At 47.2% G+C, this 19475-nt stretch overlaps 1 protein-coding gene across 2 annotated transcripts; it reads left to right on the top strand.

Moving 5' to 3' along the window:
* Window positions 1–507: 507 nt before the first annotated feature.
* On the top strand, window positions 508–15463 carry CDC6 (cell division cycle 6). Of its 2 annotated transcripts, XM_047758760.1 has the most exons (13): window positions 508–1248; window positions 1621–1712; window positions 1973–2163; window positions 3273–3554; window positions 3679–3878; window positions 4132–4307; window positions 4956–5062; window positions 6410–6549; window positions 7929–8029; window positions 9466–9530; window positions 13306–13508; window positions 13940–14080; window positions 15129–15463. In XM_047758760.1, exons 3-13 carry the CDS (start codon window positions 1986–1988, stop codon window positions 15216–15218), a joined length of 1683 nt encoding a protein of 560 aa, XP_047614716.1. In that variant the 5' UTR covers window positions 508–1248; window positions 1621–1712; window positions 1973–1985; the 3' UTR covers window positions 15219–15463. The 2 variants fall into 2 exon arrangements, with proteins under 2 accessions (XP_047614716.1, XP_047614717.1); XM_047758761.1 differs by lacking the exon at window positions 1621–1712.
* The last annotated feature ends 4012 nt before the right edge of the window (window positions 15464–19475 follow it).

Genomic DNA, 19475 nt, shown 5'->3' with positions numbered 1-19475 from the left:
TAATGTGGTGAAATAGGTAAAATACAGGAGCTCAGTCCCTGGCATGCACAGAAGCACTCAGTATTGGCTCTTTTCTCCTATATGAACTAACTGCAATTAACTTGGTTGTGTTTTTGGGCTTTTTTGGTTTTTTCCTATTTCTTGGTTTTTCTGCTGTCTTTCATTCGATGTTGAAGGATGACGGATAAATGCTTACCATCTTCTAGTATTGGGTTCTGGCTTTTAATGAAAGCTGAGGCTTAGCTACGTTACTAGCTTTGGAAGTTGACCTGTAAATTACCATCCTAATTTATATTTTTCATTAAAAGCTCAGCTTGCTACTTCTTCTATAGAGGTCTTCTCTGCCCTGAAACCCTTGTGTTTAGCTATTAAAAAAAAAAAATTAAGAGGCCATAATTCACTCCCTATGTCACGAGGATTAATGGAATTAGTGATAGTAAGTTGCACAGAATGTCATAGTCTTTTAACAATATAATAGCAAAGGCTATTTCTCATCTTTGAAACACAAATCAGGGAGATACTGTGATGAAGTATAGAACTTGACATAGAAACACTGGTTTTGGTTTCAGGAAATCTGGGTCTTAGGCCCTTCGCGGCCACCAAAATTCTGTGACCTCTAATTAACCCCCTACACATCTGCTGTGTGCCTTGCAGCGTTGAGCGTTAGATAAGTAAGGCGCCTAACATTAGACCTGCCTGGCACCCAGAGTCGCCCAAATAATAGTAGGTATTACGCAGTTGCTCTTTGAAAATCTAGCCCCTTAGGATAATGAAAATGGGTACGTGCAGCAGTGAGGAGGGGCCTTAAAATAAGGGCGTGGCGATACCGTCGCGAGCTGTAAAGACTACATCTCCCGCCGGGCTTTGCAGCGAGGCAGGCCGCCTTAACTCAGTCCCCTCCCGACGCAACCGCACCTCTTTCCGCGGAGGCCCCGGATGTAGACGCCCCCCCACCCCCGTGGCTCAGTGGGCGTGGCCTCGCGGTGGCGCTGAGACCTGGGGCTCTCTTATTGGTTGTGCGCTTTCCGGCTTGATTGGATATGGAGGAGGAGGCAGAGGCCGAGGCGCGCGGCTCTCTGGCGATACCCAATCAGGAACGCGACCCGGCTTTGGCGGGAGGCGGGAAAGCTGGGGCTGTGCAGATTTGGCGCGAGCGCGGCTGGGCTTTCCTGCTGCAGGTGTGGGGTTTGTTCAGGAACTTGCCGTGGAAGTTGTCTGCAGGAGACGTGAGAGAGAGCCGGCTCTGAGGTGACACAACCGTGAGAGTTGGAAAGGAGAGGAGGCCCAGGTGCTGGGGGGCGGAGTTGGGTGGGGGATGCAGCCCGAGGTGAAGCGAGAGGAAGATAGCTCAGATCGCGGGAAGGTGAGGAGGTCGCGATAGGGCCAGGAGACGAGCGCCCTCGGAGTAGTCCGGCAGCTCTGCTTACTGCTGGAGGGAGATGTTCTGGTTTGGGGCTGAGGTTGAGTAGCGTGGGGACTGAAAGTGGAGTGAGGGCTTGGGGAAGACTGTACATGTGGGAGGTTGCTGGGCTAAGCGGGTGTTTATGATCGACCCCGTTGCCTGGAGTGAAGGAATTAGAAGTACTATAGAAGCCAGTTAAGATCAACTTCTTATTGCAGGGCTCAAGTGGTTAAAAACGGGCTCTGGAGCTATCCTGCTTTGCTGTGACACTGGGCTTCTCTGCTTCTCAGTTTCCTTGTCTGTAAGATAAGTAAGTACTTATCTCTAAGGTGACTGAAAAACTTAAAATGAGTTAATGCCTAAAATGCTTATGACAGCCTTTTGCACGTAGTAGGTAGACAAGGTGTTCGCTATTAGATGTGGATTTGGATGTGAAGCAGAACTAAATGCTAAACTATTGCTAGAACATTTATGAAACAAGTGTTGATTATCGATGTGAGTTCCATGTTAGTTATTTTTCCTTCACTTTTGCATATGGACTGGCTGTCTTGTTCTCTTTTTTGTACCCAGCTGTGTTGCCGTCATGCCTCAAACCCGCTCCCAGTCACAGGCTACAATCAATTTTCCAAAAAAGAAACTGTCTCAGACATTGGGCAAAGCAAAAAACTCCAGTGACACCAAAATAGAACTGACAAATGTCAAGGCCATACCCCGTTCACCTTGTGAAAAAATTCTGCCTCTTAGCCCCAGAAAACGTCTGGGTAAGTTATCTATTACTTAAGTACAAGTTTTTGACTGGTATCTCTCAACCTCTCTTTTCTCAACAAGATGCCTTGGGGGGAGTTCCAGTTATGGCTCAGCTGGTTACGAACCTGACTAGTATCCATGATACTAGAAGTATCCATGAGGATGTGGGTTCAGTCCCTGGCCTCACTCAGTGGGTTAAAGATCTGGCATTGCCATGAGCCGTGGTTTAGGTCAAAGACTAGGCTTGGATCTAGCGTGGCTGTGGCTGTGGCTGTGCTGTAGGCTGGCATCTGCAGCTCCGATCTGACCCCTAGCCTAGGAACTTCCATGTGCCACAGGTGCAGGCCTAAAAAGCAAAATAATAATAATAAGATGCCTTTGAAACAGCTTTCAGAGTTCAGCTATGACCACTCTATTCCCTTTGGTTATTTTCAGAATGGTTGCTAAGTGCTTAGCACTTCAAAGTTAAGCTACTTGTTGAGATCATTTTCTAAACTACTTAATAGATATAATCTTCAGTTCTTAACACTGAACTTTGTTCTGTCAGTGTTTCAGGTTACCTTTCAGTTGGTTATATAGTATTTTGAAACTTGCCTCAATAGTTATGAAATTAAGAGAAACAGGTGACAGAGTTCCCTGGCGGCTCAGTGGGTTAAGGATCCAGCCTTGTCACTGCTGTGGCTGTGGGTTTCTTCCCAGGACCAGAAATTTCTGCATGCTGCATGCGCAGCCAAAAAAATAAAACTGAGAAACAGGTGACAATTCTTGTTTTAGAACGGTGGTAATCCTTCCTTGTTTTTAATGAGGGGTGATTTGGCAGTATCTGGAGACGTTTTTAGTTGTCATAACTGAGGGGGTTCTACGGACATAGTGCCCTGTTTTAGAGCAATCCTAGAATTTCGTCCTAAACTAAAAACCCTTTTGGTTTCTACCAAACGGTAGTAAGATTCAGGGCTGCCATCTGGTGGCCAATATTTGCTCTGGCTACAAGGCATTTTATTTTGGTGGTTCTGAGGGGCAGAAATTCATTTCTTTGGGGGGAGGGGGAGATGCAAAGAGCACTCCAAGCCCTTTTACCACCCACTTCTCCGAATGACCACGTTTTGATTTTAATATGTTTCAGGTGACGACAACCTGTGCAACACTCCCCGTTTACCTCCCTGTTCACCCCCAAAGCAAGGCAAGAAAGAGAATAGTCCCCCTCGCTCACGCACACCTAAGGGGCGCAGATTGGTATTTGACAATCAGCCGACAATTAAGTCTCCCAGCAAAAGGGAACAAGCCGGAGTTCACCAAAGCAAAACACATTCCTCAATTCGAAAAGATGCAGAGGTCACAACAAGTTCTGAGCAGAGATGTCCGCTGGAGAAGGAGTCTGCACGTATGCGATTGTTCAAGCAAGAAGGTTCGTTCTCGCCTGGCAGCTGTTGGTGCAGCCTTGTAAACAAGGCTGGGGATTCCAAAGGAGGCCCAGTGGGTCGTCTCAGTCACCTCCGTTGTGTCTAATTGTCCTTTCATGTCTGGCACAGGCACTTGCTACCAGCAAGCCAAACAGGTCCTGACGACAGCTGTCCCGGATCAGCTGCCTGCCAGGGAAAAGGAGATGGATGTACTCAGGAATTTCCTGAGGGAGCACATCTGTGGGAAAAAAGCTGGAAGTCTTTATCTTTCTGGTGCTCCTGGAACTGGAAAAACTGCCTGCTTGAGCCGAATTCTGCAAGACCTCAAGGTATATTGAGAGCCCGAATTACGGTGCTCTTGCAAAATGACACTTGGTTCTTAAGGGTTAAGAAAGAAAGAGGAGACGGACCCTAGGGGATCGACGTCTTCCCCAAAATAGGATGTCTTTCATTTCACTGTCTAAATCTTTCCAAATGGAAGTGGAGCTTATGCTCTTGTATGCTATTCACTCCTCTAAGACACTTTAGTTTCCATCAGATCTTTATCTGAGTCTAAAATAACTCATGTTTGCATTTTTCTAGAAGGAACTGAAAGGCTTTAAAACCGTCATGCTGAATTGCATGTCCTTGAAGAGTGCCCAGGCTGTATTCCCAGCCATTGCTCAGGAGATTTGTCAGGAAGAAGTATCCAGGCCAGCTGGGAAGGACCTGATGAGGAAACTGGAAAACCATATGACTGCAGAGAAGGGCCCCATGATGTAAGCACTGCTCTGCTGCATGTCACTCTGTGACAGTCTGCAGGGTCTCTTGCCCCCCAGCTCACGTTCTCGTCTCTTGCATTTTATCAGGTTGCTCGTAAAAAGCACCTTTCCTAGATTTGCTTTATAAGAGGTAGTTATATAAGCTTCCAGGGAAAGAAGACAAGGAAAAAACAAAACCTTCCTAAATTTAAATTGGGGAAAAAAGGGTTTTAAACTAATTGCTTGAAAAGCCAATCTGGAGTTCCTGCTGTGATTCCGAGGAAACGGATCTGACTAGCATCCATGAGGATGCAGGTTCGATCCCTCGCCTCGCTCAGTGTTAAGGCTCCGGCGTTGCCGTGAACTGTGGCGTAGGTTTCAGACACAGCTTGGGTCTGGCATGGCTGTGGCGTAGGCCAGTGGCTAAAGCTCCGATTCAACCCCTAGCCTGGGAACCTCCATAGCCTCGTGTGCAGCCCTAAAAAGACCAAAAAAAAGAAATGCCAAGCTGTTGCTTTTTGGCAGTGGTGAAGGTATCATCATAACAGTGACGGGAGGGAGGGCAGATTACGACTGCAGGGATGTGGCCTGGAATCAGTCCGGATCAGACAGATGGGAGAGCTGAGAAGGGGAACGTGGATACTAGTTGTTTCTCTTTCTCTGTAGTGTGTTGGTGTTGGACGAGATGGATCAGCTGGACAGCAAAGGGCAGGATGTATTGTACACACTGTTTGAATGGCCATGGCTGAGCAGTTCTCGATTGGTGCTAATTGGTGAGTGCTCTGTTGTTAATGTTACACGGATGGATCGGAAGACTTCCTTATTTATTTAGTTTTTTTTAGGGCCGCACCTGCAGCATATGGAGGTTCCCAGGCTCGGGGTTGAATCGGAGCTGTAGCCTCCAGCCTACGCCACAGCCACAGCAATGTGGGATCCAAGCCGCATCTGTGACCTATGTCACAGCTCCCGGCAATGCTGGATCTTTTAACCCACTGATCGAGGCCAGAGATTGAACCCATGTCCTCATGGATACTAGTCAGGTTCGTTAACCCCGAGCCACAAGGGGAACTCCACGAAGACTTCCCTTTTTTTAAATCTCTTCGGTTTATTTATCACCTCTGATTTTACTAGTCAGATTTGTTACTGCTGAGCTCAAAGGGGAACTTCCCTTTTTTTAAATCTCTTTGGTTTATTTATCACCTATGGTTTTATCTTAAACCAGCTTAAGATATCAAAATATCTTATCAAAATAAGAAAGCTACTATCAAATAATAGAAACCTTACTCTAAGGCAAATCAGTTTTGCTAGAGATGACATAATACTGCATTTCAGAGACAACCAGTCTTCGGAGTATCTGGTCCTGCTTCTTTTTTTTTTTGCTATTTCTTGGGCCACTCCCGCGGCATATGGAGGTTCCCAGGCTAGGGGTCAAATTGGAGTTGTAGCCACCGGCCTACGCCACAGCCACAGCAACGCGGGATCCGAGCCACGTCTGCAACCTACACCACAGCTCGCGGCAATGCCAGATTGTCAACCCACTGAGCAAGGGCAGGGACCGAACCCGCAACCTCATGGTTCCTAGTCGGATTCGTTAAGCACTGCACCATGACGGGAACTCCCTCTGGTCCTGCTTATCAGTGAACAATTTTAAACCTAACTCAAAAAGAACATGTTAGGGAGTTCCTGTTGTGGCTCAGCAGAAACGAATCTGTCTAGCATCCATGAGGATGCAGGTTCTATCCCTGGCCTCGCTCAGTGGGTTAAGGATCCTCGTTGCTGTGAGCTATGGTGTAGGTCGAAGACGTGGCTCAGATCCCACGTTGCTGTGGCTGTGGTGTAGGCCGGCAGCTATAGCTCCGATTCAACCCCTAGCCTGGGAATCTCCATATGCCATGGGCATGGCCCTAAAAAGACAAAAAAAGAGAACATTATATGGTGATTATGTACATCTTATATAGTGAGCGTGTGTGGGATGGTGGCCAGGGGAGAATTAGCAAGTGGGAAGCAACCACTGGAATGCTGGATTGTAACTGGAAATTTTATTCAGGTTTCCGAGGGTTTAGTTTTCCTTTGGGGATGATTTGACTAGCGATAATTAGTGTTATTTATCTCCTCCTCAGGTATTGCTAATACTCTAGATCTCACAGACAGAATTCTGCCCAGGCTTCAAGCTAGAGAAAAGTGTAAGCCACGGCTGTTGAACTTCCCACCTTACACCAAAAATCAGATAGCCACTATCTTGCAGGATCGACTTAATCAGGTGAGTGCCAACCTTTGTACCAAATCCCGTGTCCTTGGCTCACCTGTGAAGGGGAAACCCAACAGTGCTTCCAAAATATTTGGCTTTGATTACATTACTAAACAGGGGATTCCTATTGGCTGTAGTGAGACCTTTTTTTTTTTTTTTTTTAAAGCTTTGTTGAGGGAGTTCCCTTCTTGGCTCAGTAGTGAACAAACCCGACTAGGATTCATGAGGATGCAGGTTCCATCCCTGGACTCACTCAGTAGGTTAGGGATCTGGCATTGCCTTGAGCTGTGGTGTAGGTTGCAGATGCGGCTCGGATCCCGCGTTACTGTGGCTGTGGCCTAGGCTGGCAGCCATAGCTCCGATTTGACCCCTAGCCTGGGAACTTCCATATGCTGTGGGTGTGGCCCTAAGAAGCAAATAAATAAATAAAGCTTTATTGATTCATAAGTTTGTGATAATTTCTGCTTTACAACAAAGTGATTCAGTTATACATGTATACACACCCATTATCTTTTTAGGGCCACACCTACGGCATATGGAAGTTCCCAGGCTAGGAGTGGAATTGGAGCTGCAGCTGCCGGCCTACACCACAGCCCCAGCAATGCCGGGTCCTTAACCCACTGAGCAAGGCCAGGGATGGAACCTGCATCCTTATGGACACTATGTCAAGTTCTTAACTCACTGAGCCACAATGGGAACTTTAGTGAGAACATTTTTATGTGAATTTCCACCCAAGGCTCCATTTATTGGATGCGTCAGTGTTGGAATAAAAATTAGGGTTAGGAGTTCCCGTCGTGGCGCAGTGGTTAACGAATCCGACTAGGAACCATGAGGTTGCTGGTTCGGTCCCTGGCCTTGCTCAGTGGGTTAATGATCCGGCGTTGCCGTGAGCTGTGGTTAGGTCGCAGACGTGGCTTGGATCCCGCGTTGCTGTGCCTGTGGTGTAGGCCGGTGGCTGCAGCTCCAATTGGACCCCTAGCCTGGGAACCTCCATATGCCGTAGGAGTGGCCCAAAGAAATAGCAAAAAGACAAAAAAAAAATAGGGTTAGAGGAATCACCCAAATATTTCTCTATGGGCCTTTAAAAACAGGGCCTATGAAAATACTTTCTCTTTCGGAAATGCCCACACAGATAGGATTTTAGTTTAGTTTTGCTAATTTAGGTTTCAGTTGCCTTTTTTTCCCCTTTGCGAACCTCTACCACATTGCTACACAATGTTTAAATATACAAAATCTTCATTTACTGCTAAGCAGAAAAGTCATCTCTTAGACCCTAAAAGCTGGTCAATGATGTTTAGACCTAAGTGTGAAAATACTTAATGTCTGGGACCTAAACTGTAGAGGGGGGACTCTTATAGTTCAAACTGTCAGCTTCTCTATCTCGTCCAAAGGCGTCTAAAGATCAGGTCCTGGACAGCGCCGCCGTTCAGTTCTGTGCCCGCAAGGTCTCTGCTGTTTCTGGAGATGTTCGCAAAGCACTAGATGTTTGCAGGTGAGTTATGGCGCTTTGGGCCGCCTTTATTAAAAAAAGAAATGCTGCTAATTGTCTCATGTAACTCAAGTCAATGTGGCTTAAGAGGCTCCATTCTGCCACTTTTTACGCCCAGAAAGGAGGACTTGTTTCTCAGTGGGGAGCTCTGCATTTCCACCGTGTTAATGTCTGAAACATTATCAGTCCATTACCTACAGAGGGAGAAACAAATGAGATGTTGCTGGCACTCCCTGTGGTGATTATAGATTGGTTAATTACATTTGTATTAAAAAAGACTCCAGTTTACTTTTCCATTAGCCGGTCTCAAGCAGGTTTATTTATGGACCTGAACCATCTTTGCCTTTAGACTTTCCCCCCCCCCCTTCCTTGGCTTGTGTGAGCACCCCTTCCTCCAGTTGGTGGTCCCCCACAGTTGGTGGTCCCCCACACTTGTTCTCCAGACCTCTCTCTCCCTCCCCATCCCCCTGCCCCTCCTGCTGGGGAAAGCCTCTGTGCTGACTGATGAAATTTCTTCCTTCCCAGTAGGGACACTGGGTCCATTAAAATGATACTTGCTGTGCTGGCCCGCTGGTCCAACCTCCCCCTACTGCCAGGCAGAAGATCCAGGTCTGGCTTATGGCTTCCTGTGGGCAAAGTACTTTGGAGAGAGCAGTGGGAGAGTGAGCTCTTGCTATTGCTCGATGGTGTCATCCTGGATTTGAAAGTTTCCCCTAGTCAGCAAACTCCTTGGCTAAAGACTGCAGCTATGAGCAATAGTCGTGTAGGCTGGTGTGCTCTTGCCTGCGCACAGCCATGTATATAGAACTGAGGGCTCTCCTTTTAGGTCTGGTGTGTATGGGTGGTTCTGGCTCACTTGAGTCAATCACCCACTACCAATCCTCTCCTACCTGTGACATTACGTCCTTGACCAAAATGTTATTGGCTCAATATATGACGACGTGGCCTCTGTAAGAGGAACCTGTGTAGTTTCAAGTTTCTCGGATTCCCTGGTCCATGAATTATTTCAAGGCGATGAAGTCCCCTTGAGCTGAGACATAACCCACTTTTCTTTGGGGGCTCTAAAAACATAAAACAGGAGTTCCCACTGTGGTGCAAGAAGATTGGCAGCGTCTCTGGTGTCTCTGTAGTGCCAGGATACAGGTTTGATCCCCGGCCTGGCACAGTGGGTGAAAGGAGCCAGCATTGCTACAGTTGCAGCATAGGTTGCAACTGCAGCTCAGATCTGATCCCTGGCCTGGGAACTCCATATGCTGTCGGGGGTGGCCAAAAATGGGAGGGGAAATATATATATTTTCTTTACACACACATATATGTTTATATATTATATATATTTATATAAAACATGTTTTTGTTAACATGCCTGTTTTTGAGCTTGGTGACTGGTTTGGTGTTTGGTTTGGCTCAGCCTAAATTAATTTTAGAATTTTTGTTTCTAGGAGAGCTATTGAAATTGTAGAGTCAGATGTCAAAAGCCAGACTCTCCTCAAACCACTGTCTGAATGTAAGTAGTTTATCTCCTTTCCGTCTTCCTTCATGACTGGCAGCTTAACTTTGCTGTGTAAAGAGGCAGAACGATGTAGTGAGCAGAGTTCAGTCCACGCTCACAGCAGATTTGTGTACATGTGTCTGTGTTTTTCATCAGCCTCGTCTACTTCATTTCAGTCTTGCCTGCCAGAGCTATAATCCATCATTACTGGAAACGAGTTCTCCAGGCTGTTACGTGAAGGGCTGGGACAGAGTCGGTTTTCTTTCCAAACTCTAGGAATGAAAACTAGACCTTAAGATTGGATCAGCGCCTCTCTGGGTACCTCTGTCAAGTGCACGTTAGGTCTCAATGTATGTGAAAGCAAAGCCCAGTACATGATAAGAGTTAGATGGGGCCAGAATTGAGTTCACCCTGGGGTAGCTCAAGCCCTTAAATAAATCTAAGGCGTTCTCGTGGTTCAGTGGAAATGAATCCAGGCTAGCAGACTAGCATCCATGAAGATGCAGGTTCGATCCCTGGTCTCTCGCTCAATGAGTTAAGGATCCGGCATTGCCGTGAGCTGTGGTGCAGGTCACAGATGCAGCTTGGATCCTGCGTTGCTGTGGCTATGGTGTAGGCTGGCATATAGCACGGATTCGACCCATAGCCTGGGAACCTCCACATTGCCGTGGGTGTGGTCCTTAAAAAAAAAAAAAAAAAAGATTAAAAAAAAGCCTAAGAGGGTAGAGGTTCAAAGATGGTATTGCTACAGTAAACTGCAGCCTTTGACAAAAATGACAATGTTAATTTTCCTTCCCCTCATCTTAGCTACAGCAGATGTCAGACAGCCATGAACTCCATAGCTTGCGGTTACCATTCACTGCTAATCTTTACAAACAGGACGGTCTGATTTGATGGTTCCTTCTTTCACTCCTGCACTGCTTGAGAGTTACTAAAATTGTTTCTAGCATTACAGTTCCACAGAAAACACTTTCTTTTTTTTTTTGTCTTTTTGCCATTTCTTGGACCACTCCCGCGGCACATGGAGGTTCCCAGGCCAGCCTACACCAGAGCCACAGCAACTCGGGATCCAAGCCGTGTCTGCAACCTACACCACAGCTCACGGCAACGCCGGATCCTCAACCCACTGAGCAAGGGCAGGGACCGAACCCACAACCTCATGGTTCCTAGTTGGATTTGTTAACCATTGGGCCACGACGGGAACTCCTCTTTTTTTAATTTAATAAAAATGTTTCGGAAGTAGCCAAACTTAGTGCTTAAGCTGATGGTAAGTAATATTTGCCATTACACAGACCAGATAACTGGTTTCTCTTCAACTTTTCACATCATTTCCTTTTGTCCCCTCCCAATAACATTTAGGCTTATCAGTACTGACTCACAGACTTTGAAAAACTTATGGTTCGGGGGATAGGGGGATGCTCTGGGGTTGTGGGATGGAAATCCTATAAAATTGGATTGTGATGATCTTTGTACAACTATAAATGTAATAAATTCATTGACTAATTTAAAAAATTTAAAAAAAAAAACATTTAGGCTTGTTGGTCACCTCTGTGGGCGTGGCGGGCATACATAGAGCTAAAAGAGGTTGTGCGTTCATGTCCTAATTGTTAGGCTGTCTTTTGACCTCTGGTAGGTGTGGTTAGCGTTTAATGGCTCTGGAACGGTAAAAGGAGACTGACTTCCACTAAATCTAAAAAGACACTTTTCGGAGTTCCCGTCATGGCACAAAGGAACTGAATCCGGCTAGGAACCAAGAGATTGGGTGTTCGATGCCTGGCCTTGCTCAGTGGGTTAAGAATCCAGCGTTGCCCCGAGCTGTGGTGTAGGTTGCAGATGCAGCTTGGATCCCGCGTGGCTATGGCTGTGTTCCTAGCCTGGGAACCTCCACATGCCGTGGGTGTGGCCTTAAAAAAAAAAAAAAAAAGACAAATACATAAATGAATAAATAAATAAATAGATGCTTTCTGGAGTTCCCTGGTAGCTCATCGAGTTAAGGATCCAGTGTTGTCACTACTGGGGGAGGGTTCAATCCCTGACCCAGAAACAGCCACATGAGGTGGGTGTGGCCCAAAAAAACCAAAAAAAAAACAGGAGGAAGACACTTCCCAATAAATAGCATTAACTAGGCTTTGACACAGAGTGGGTTCCCCCGTGTTGAAAGTACTCAAAACAAAACCGAATAGGTACCCACTTGTTGGGATCGTTTTAGAAAGGACTCAGCTGGAGTTCCCATCCGTCATAGCTCAGCAGAAACGAATTTGCCTAGCATCCATGAGGACGCAAGTTCGATCCCTGGCCTCGCTCAGTGGGTGTAGGTTGCGGGCATGGCTTGGATCTGGCTTTGGTGTGGCTGTGGTGTAGGCCAGCAGCTAGAGCTCTGATTCAACCGCCAGGCTGGGAACCTCCATATGCCATGGGTGCAGCTCTTGAAAAAAAAAAAAAGAGAGAGAGAGAAGTGACTCAGCCAAAGGGTACAGGGCAAGAAGAATAGACTTCCCAATTCCTAGGCTAGAGGTTGCATCAGAGCTGCAGCTGCCGGCCCACACCACAGCCATAGCAACTCGGGATCCAAGACATAGCTGCGGTCTACACCTTACCTTGAGGCGGTGTCGAGTCCTTAACCCACTGAGGGAGGCCAGGGATTCAACCCACGTCCTCATGGATACTAATCGAGTTCTTAATCTGCGGACCCGCAGCGGGAACTCCCTCCCAATTCCTTTTAAGATTCTGCTGCTTGATCACTGAACTTCAGTTTCTCCCTGTGGTTTGTCCTCTGCAGCCGCTTGTGATAATGAGATCAAAGGGAACTGCTGTGGGACAACTGACTTGGTTTCAGGAAGTAACTTTAGGCAAAGGTTGTTACAGAGCACATCCCTCCTCCGTCTTGCAATTCCTGCGTCTCCAAACAATGAGGCCACTGTCCTCCACAGCTTGTTGGCAGTTTCCCAGCCTCCGGCCTCTGAGATGGTGCTATCTCCTGAGGTGTCCAATGACATTTTCTCGAGTGTGGCTCTTCTGTAGATCAGCTCGGGCAAATGAACCAAACCTCAAAGGTCATCGAGAGGAGAGGCTATCTCGCAGGACTTAGGATTGTCCCACATTTCACCACTCCTTCGATTCAAAAGATGAGGTTATTTTTCCAGCCTTTTAAAACTACCAGCTCCATTCATCTCTGCTTCAAGGGTCTCTCCTTCTGTGCCTTTGCGAAACTAGGACCCTTCCAAGGCAGGGCGCAGTAGTTCTCTGTCTGTTTTTTTTTTTTTTTTTTCCCCCAGGGCTGTACCCATGGCATGTGGAGGTTCCCAGGCAAGGGGTTGAATTGGAGCTACGGCTGCTGGCCTACACCTCAGGCACAGCCAGCTCCAAGCTGTGTCTGCGACCTATGCCACAGCTCACGGCAACGCTGGATCCTTGACCCACTGAGCAAGGCCAGGGATCCGACCCGCAACCTCATGGTTCCTAGTCAGATTCGTTTCCACTGCGCCATCCCGAGCACGCCTGGTCCTTATTCTCTCAGGAGGTGGATCTTGTCTCTCCGACATGAAATTGCATTCCACAGGATAAAAGAGCTCCCCAATGTGCCCAGATACAGGATAACACTGCTTTCCAAGGCATGTTACATCTTGGCATCTTTCTGAGGATTGCCCTGACTCTCATCCTTCAGCTTCCACTTACAGAATTGGAACCTCTGCTTTGCTGCCATGTGACTGCTCTTGAATTTCCTTCCCCTAAAACTCAGTACCCACGATGTTTGAAAAATCTAAGGAAGCTTGATTTATTTGCTTCGTAGGTAAATCACCCTCTGAGTCACTGGTTCCCAAGCGGGTTGGTGTTATTCACATATCACAAGTCCTTTCGGAAGTCGATGGAAACAGAATGGCCTTGAGCCAAGAAGGAGCGCAAGATTGCTTCCCACTTCAGCAGAAGATCTTGGTCTGCTCCTTGCTGCTCTTGACCAGGCATTTGAAAATTAAAGAGGTCACTCTGGGGAAGGTTAGTTGGGCATCTCAGCAGATGGAGCCGGGGTGGAGGTGACACTCTGCTTGCAGAGCAGCTATTTTCCAAAAGACCTATCAGACTCCAGCTGATGTGAATTAAAAATGGATTTTTAGCAGTAAGAATAAGTACGGTATCATAGGAAAGGCAGCTGACGTTATTTCCCTTGGGCCGTGGTGGGGACTTTATCATTAATCTTCTCCCCTTTATTTCTGCCTCTCCCTGTGAAACTTAGAAAGCCCCTTTCCTGCTTTACCGTATAGGTTTTTGGCAGTATCTCTCCAGAAGGCCTTTTCAAGGATTTTATTGAGAAGGGGGAGAATTTGGCTATTCAGTTAACGGTTTTGCAACCCAGCCCCACATTTTTAAGATTACAAGGTTACAAGATAACTTTTAAGCAATGTTTGTTCTCCCTTGTTTCCTCCCAGTTATATGAAGCCTACAGTAACGTCTGTCGAAAACAGCAGGTGGCAGCTGTGGACCAGTCCGAGTGTTTGTCACTATCAGGGCTCTTAGAGGCCAGGGGCATTTTTGGATTAAAGAAAAGCAAGGAAACCCGCTTCACAAAGGTACAACAAACTGCTTCTTTTTTTCTTTTTTTTTTTTTTTTGTCTTTTTAGGGCCTCACCCATGGCATATGGAAGTTCCCAAGCTAGGGGTCTGATTGGAGCTGTAGCTGCTGGCCTACACCATAGCCACAACCACGCCAGATCCAATCCACGTCTGCGACCTCCACCAGAGCTCGCTGAAAAACACCGGATCCTTAAACCCACTGAGCAAGGCCAGGGATTGAAACTGCATCTTCATGGATACTAGTTTGATTCGTTTCCACTGCACCACAGTGGGAACTCCCTGAACTGCTTCTTTATGACATTACTTTTTTAACATCCTGCTTTGGAGAGCTTATCTTTTGCTAAAGTAAAAATTTTAAAATGACCCCAGTTTGGCGCTCCCACTGTGGTTCAATGGGATCAACGACGTCTTGGGAGACACTGGGACGTGGGTTCGATCCCCAGCTCTGGCCCAGCAGAGTGGGTTGGGGATCTGGCATTACCATAGCTGTGGCTTAGGTCCCGCGGGTGGCTACAAATCTGATCCCTGGCCTAGGAGCTCCATATGCTGTGGGGCAGCCAAAAAAATGACCACAATTTGCCAAGGGGGAGGGAATGGGGAGAGAGATGGAGTGGAGGTCGGGGTTAGCAGATGTAAGCTGCTCTATACATGGAGGGAATAAGCAAGGCCTTGCTCTATAGCGCAGAGAGCTATAGTCAATGTCCTATGACAAACCATAATGGAAAAGAATGGCTTTACAAAAGAAGGTGCGTATTTGTATAACTGAATCTCTTTGTGGTACAGCAGGAATTAACACAATATTGTAAATCAACTATGATTCAATTTTTAAAAATGGCCACAATTAGATAAATGTTTGGTTAGGTAGGGTTTAAGATATGTGAAGATAGGGCTATATAGTATGAATGTGATTTTTTTTTTTTTTTAAGCCATTGAAAAAAACCTTTTTCTTGCCTCTTGTGAGAAAAGTTTAACATGGTAGAAGTTTGTGGGGTAAAACCTTTGCTTTCGTGAGTTCTCCACCTTGGAAAGTGTTTCTCTTTCCAGGTTTCCCTGAAGATTGAAGAGAAGGAAATAGAGCATGCTGTCAAAGACAAAGCTTTAGTTGGAAAGATCTTAGCTACTGGATTGCCTTGACGTCTTTTCTTTTACACTAACGCCCAACCTGAAAGTATCCAGCTGGCACTGAGAGAGAGATGGCGTCTTCAATTTAGTACCTTATACACTCAGGTCTGAAAGCAAACGTGACCTTTTTACTTAAAACTGATAAAAGTTAATCTACAGATTTGTGAATATTACCACAGAATTCTATCTTTGGGTCTTACTATTATGTTTGTGCATTAAAAAAAACTACCATGTAGGAGTTCCCTGTGGCACAGCCGGTTACATATCTGGCGTTGTCACTGTAGTGGCTCGGGTTGCTGCCGAGGCATGGGTTCGATCCCTGGCCTGGCAGCTTCCACGTGCCATGGACGGGGCCAAAACAAAAGACTGCAGAGTAGGCCCTTTTTAACTGTATTCACTACTACCTCTAATGTGTCTCTAACCAACGTACTTGCAAGTATACAGATTTATGTCATGGAAAGTTTGTATATTTATTTCTTAGTTTGCTCACACATTGGTGTATTTTAAAGAACTTTTGGACCCGAAGAAGAAGGAGGAAGAAGGATGATCCAGGAAAGTAAGCAAGTCCACATGGAGATTCGCAGGACACTTGGATGAGAGTATCTCTTTTTGAAGTATACTGTGTTCTTGTTGCAGATACTTCCACATTGTGACATTTTAAAGCCTCATTGAGTTTCTCAGGCATTCCCAAGGTTGTGGGGGTGGTAAGGAGAGTGGGACTCTTTGGATTGTGAATATATTTATTTTCAAGTTGTGTTCTTTGTCTTTCTAAGCAATCACATTTCAAGAGAACTCGAACATTCAGAAAGCAATGGGAGGAATTCCCGTTGTGGCTCAGTGGGTTAAGGACCTGACATACTGTCCGTGAGGTTGTGGGTTTTATCCCTGACCTGGCTCAGTGGGTTAAGGATCAAGCCTTGCCTTGAGCTGTGGCGTGGGCTGGTAGCTGCAGCTCCATTTCAACCCCTATCCTGGCAACTTCCCTGTGCCTTAGGTGCAGCTATAAAAAGAAAGAAGAAAGAAAAAAAAAAACAAAGACAATATGAAAATATTCCTCAACCCCCTGACTGTCCCACAGTCCTGGCTGCCCTCAGATGAAGCCACTTATTCCAAGACACCTTAGTTTGGGGTGGGATTTTCATCTAAACCTCATTTTCCCAGTGTTATGAGATAAATTAATCCATGTGGTTACTCAAGCCTCCCCTCCTTTTCTGGGTTTGCCACATTCAGTGTCCAGTGGCATCGAATGGCAGTTTGTGGCGGGGACGCCAGAGGGCGCTATTATAACACTGACTGCCTCGGAAGTGCAGCCTTGGGGCCGGGGTAGTTTTGAAGGAAGGGGGAAAAGGCTTATGTTTGATTCGTTTGGGAGATTGCTGTACTTTTATAACTCAAGCAAACGCTTGGAATGCAAACCATGTGCGATAGGAATGGTCTGAGAGCCAGTGACCAGGTCTGTGCTGTTCTCTGAGCCCTTCTGACATGGCTGGAGTTTAAGAACTTGATACGTGCACAAGTGATCTGTTGGCCACTGTTTCATTCATGCTGCCCACGGTGTCCTTGCAATGTGATCTGGGCTGCAGCAGGTGGTATGGGATAGAAGGGCACATGGGGAGAGCCTCTGAAATGAACACCACCCACTGGTGGGTGCATAGCAGAGCGTAGTCCAGAGACAGGAGTCTGCGTGTCTCACCCTCACCTTCCTCTATTAGAGCATCGTTCCCTCTGAGAGTAATTTGCGAGCAGAGAACACAGCTCAATACCTAGAAGCTTGGAAAGTGTCTGGGGCTCTAAGGGTTAACAAGCATAATTGCAGAGATTGTCCGAAGGCTGATGGAAAGCAGAGACTGAATGGGATTGAGAACAGATGCGAGACTTGATTTAAATTACATTTTATTGGATGCTGCAGCCTTAAGAGACGTGACTGCTTTACAGTTTGTTTCCACACTGTGGGCAGCTGCTGTCTGTTCTGTGTCCACAGTAGGATCCAGCCCAAAAAGGAGCGGCCTCCCCACCTCGCTGTATTTGAGGCTTGGCGCCTTCCTCTTAACTGTAGGGCTGGAGTCAGGAACATGGCTTGACTCGCAGTGGGGCTGCTATGTATCCTCCATGGCTCTGAGCCAAGATCGCATTTGCAGATGCAAAGGGGCCAAATTTCTTTCCCCTCTACCTCCTTTCTCTCCCTCTCCCCTGGTATTTGGAAATAGGGTTTTCCACTGGTTTGTTAGTTTCCCTTCCCTCAGTTCTCCCCCCACTGTCAATTTCTAGGTCATTGCTGCTCTTAAGACTTCAGCAATTGGAACAGGCTTGGTTCTGTCAATGATGCGTGAAGCAGACTTAGAGTCCCTGCTTGGCTTCCGCTGCCCTTGTGGGAGCAAAAGCTGATGTATGTTTGTCAGTGAAGTCTTAAGTGTAACCAGACAGCCAGGGAGCAGACTGAGAGAAGGAAGAAAGTTCTCTTCCTGCTGAAGCTGAGAGCTCTGGGAAGGTGGTGGGATTTTTTTTTAAGGGGGCTGGGCTGGGCTTGTGGTTACTCGTTTTTGCCAGAAGCATAGGCTGTTTCACATGGAGTAGTGGCAGAGATGCTGACCTACATTCCTCTTGAAGGTGGTGTGTGTGTATATGTGTGTGTGTGTGTGTGTGTCTTTAACCTGGTTTATTTATTTACTTTTCTTCACAGAAGAAACAGATTAAGCTTGCATAGGGTGTTGGTGGGTATTGCCATGGAAGGCACATAGACACAATAAAATCGGTGTGAGTTTCAACCCCAGAGCTGCTCCTGCCATTTCTGGCTCAGTGAAGACCTTCCTGTGGCTGGATAACTGGCAAGCTACCCGGAGACGCAGAAAGTCAGTGTGCAGAGGTCTTCCTGCCCCTTCATTGCTCCCTGCCTTTATTAAGTGCCTTTTTAAGAGACACCCATAAGAACTGGGAAGTAGGAAGGAGACACATGACCTGGGGCTTTTAAAAAATATCTGTAGACCAGTGTTGTCACTGCTGTGGCACAGGTTCTATCCCTGGCCCCGGAACTTCATGCGGTGGGCGAGGCCGTGGGGAGGTGTTACCTTGACTGCTGAGGGAGACCAAAAGAGACCGCCAAGGTGGAGCTTTGTTTTTTTTTTTTTTTTTTTTGGTCTTTTTGCTATTTCTTGGGCCGCTCCCGCGGCATATGGAGGTTCCCAGGCTAGGGGTCCAATCGGAGCTGTAGCCACTGGCCTACACCAGAGCCACAGCAACGCGGGATCTGAGCTGCGTCTGCAACCTACACCACAGCTCACGGCAACGCCGGATCGTCAACCCACTGAGCAAGGGCAGGGACCGAACCTGCAACCTCATGGTTCCTAGTCGGATTCGTTAACCATTGCGCCACGATGGGAACTCCGAGCTTTGTATTTTTTGTGTTTTTTGTTGTTGTTGTTGTTTTGCTTTTTAGGGCTGCACCACGGCACATGGAAGTTCCCAGGCTAAGGGTTACATCAGAGCAGCAGCCGCCAGCCTACACCACAGCCACAGCAACTCAGGATCCGAGCCAAATCTGCGAACTACACCACAGCTCATGGCAACACTGGATCCTTAACCCACTGAGCGAGGCCAGGGATCAAACCTGCGTCCCCATGGATACTAGTCGGGTTCCTACCGCTAAGCCACAATGGGAACTCCCTGCCAGATGGAGAGTTTTTTACCTTTGTATCTGTCCCCAGCACTTAGGACAGTGCCTGGAACCTGGGAGGTAGTCAAGAAACAGTTGTTAAGTATCAGACATATGACTGAGTAAGAGGCCACCTCTCCCTCCCTCTTTCAGACAGTTCTAATCTGGAAGTGGACACCGCTGGTGCTTTTGTATCGAGGAGGAGTGGGCCCCTGTGAAAGATGGGTGCTCAGTCCCACAACATGTGTCAGCACAGTGTTTATCGGCCTCACAGAGGCATTCCAACGGCTCCCTCGGATGTGGTTCCCTTGAGGCCACGTCCACGGCCCACGGCGCTCCCAGGAAGCCTTGGCTCTGGGGAGAGAGTCCCACTTAGGGGCTGGGGAGAGGGCACCTGTCTGGAGTTGGTACCCTGGTACCCCTAGAGATGGGCCAGAAGCTCTGCCTCTGGTGGGCAAGGGATTAGGGAGGACCCACCTTGGATGCCCCACTTTTTTAACTTTGGGGGGAAAGAAGTGATCTCGGGTTCCTCCTCCCCAAAGGATCAGGTGCTCTCTCGCAAAAGGCCCTCCTTTCAGCTCCAAGAGCGGCAGGTCTCCCTCTTCTCAGAAGAGGTGGTT

The sequence above is a fragment of the Phacochoerus africanus genome, chromosome 14 (genome assembly GCF_016906955.1).
Source record: "Phacochoerus africanus isolate WHEZ1 chromosome 14, ROS_Pafr_v1, whole genome shotgun sequence".
NCBI lineage: Eukaryota > Metazoa > Chordata > Mammalia > Artiodactyla > Suidae > Phacochoerus > Phacochoerus africanus.
This window is presented reverse-complemented; position numbering and strand designations above follow the sequence as displayed.

Coding starts and splice junctions, on each gene's coding strand:
- CDC6 (XM_047758761.1), top strand. CDS start 1,986: ATGCCTCAAACCCGCTCCCAGTCACAGGCTACAATCAATTTTCCAAAA. Junction 2,164..3,272: donor TAGCCCCAGAAAACGTCTGG/GTAAGTTATCTA, acceptor AATATGTTTCAG/GTGACGACAACCTGTGCAAC. Junction 9,531..13,305: donor CCTCAAACCACTGTCTGAAT/GTAAGTAGTTTA, acceptor TTTGCTTCGTAG/GTAAATCACCCTCTGAGTCA.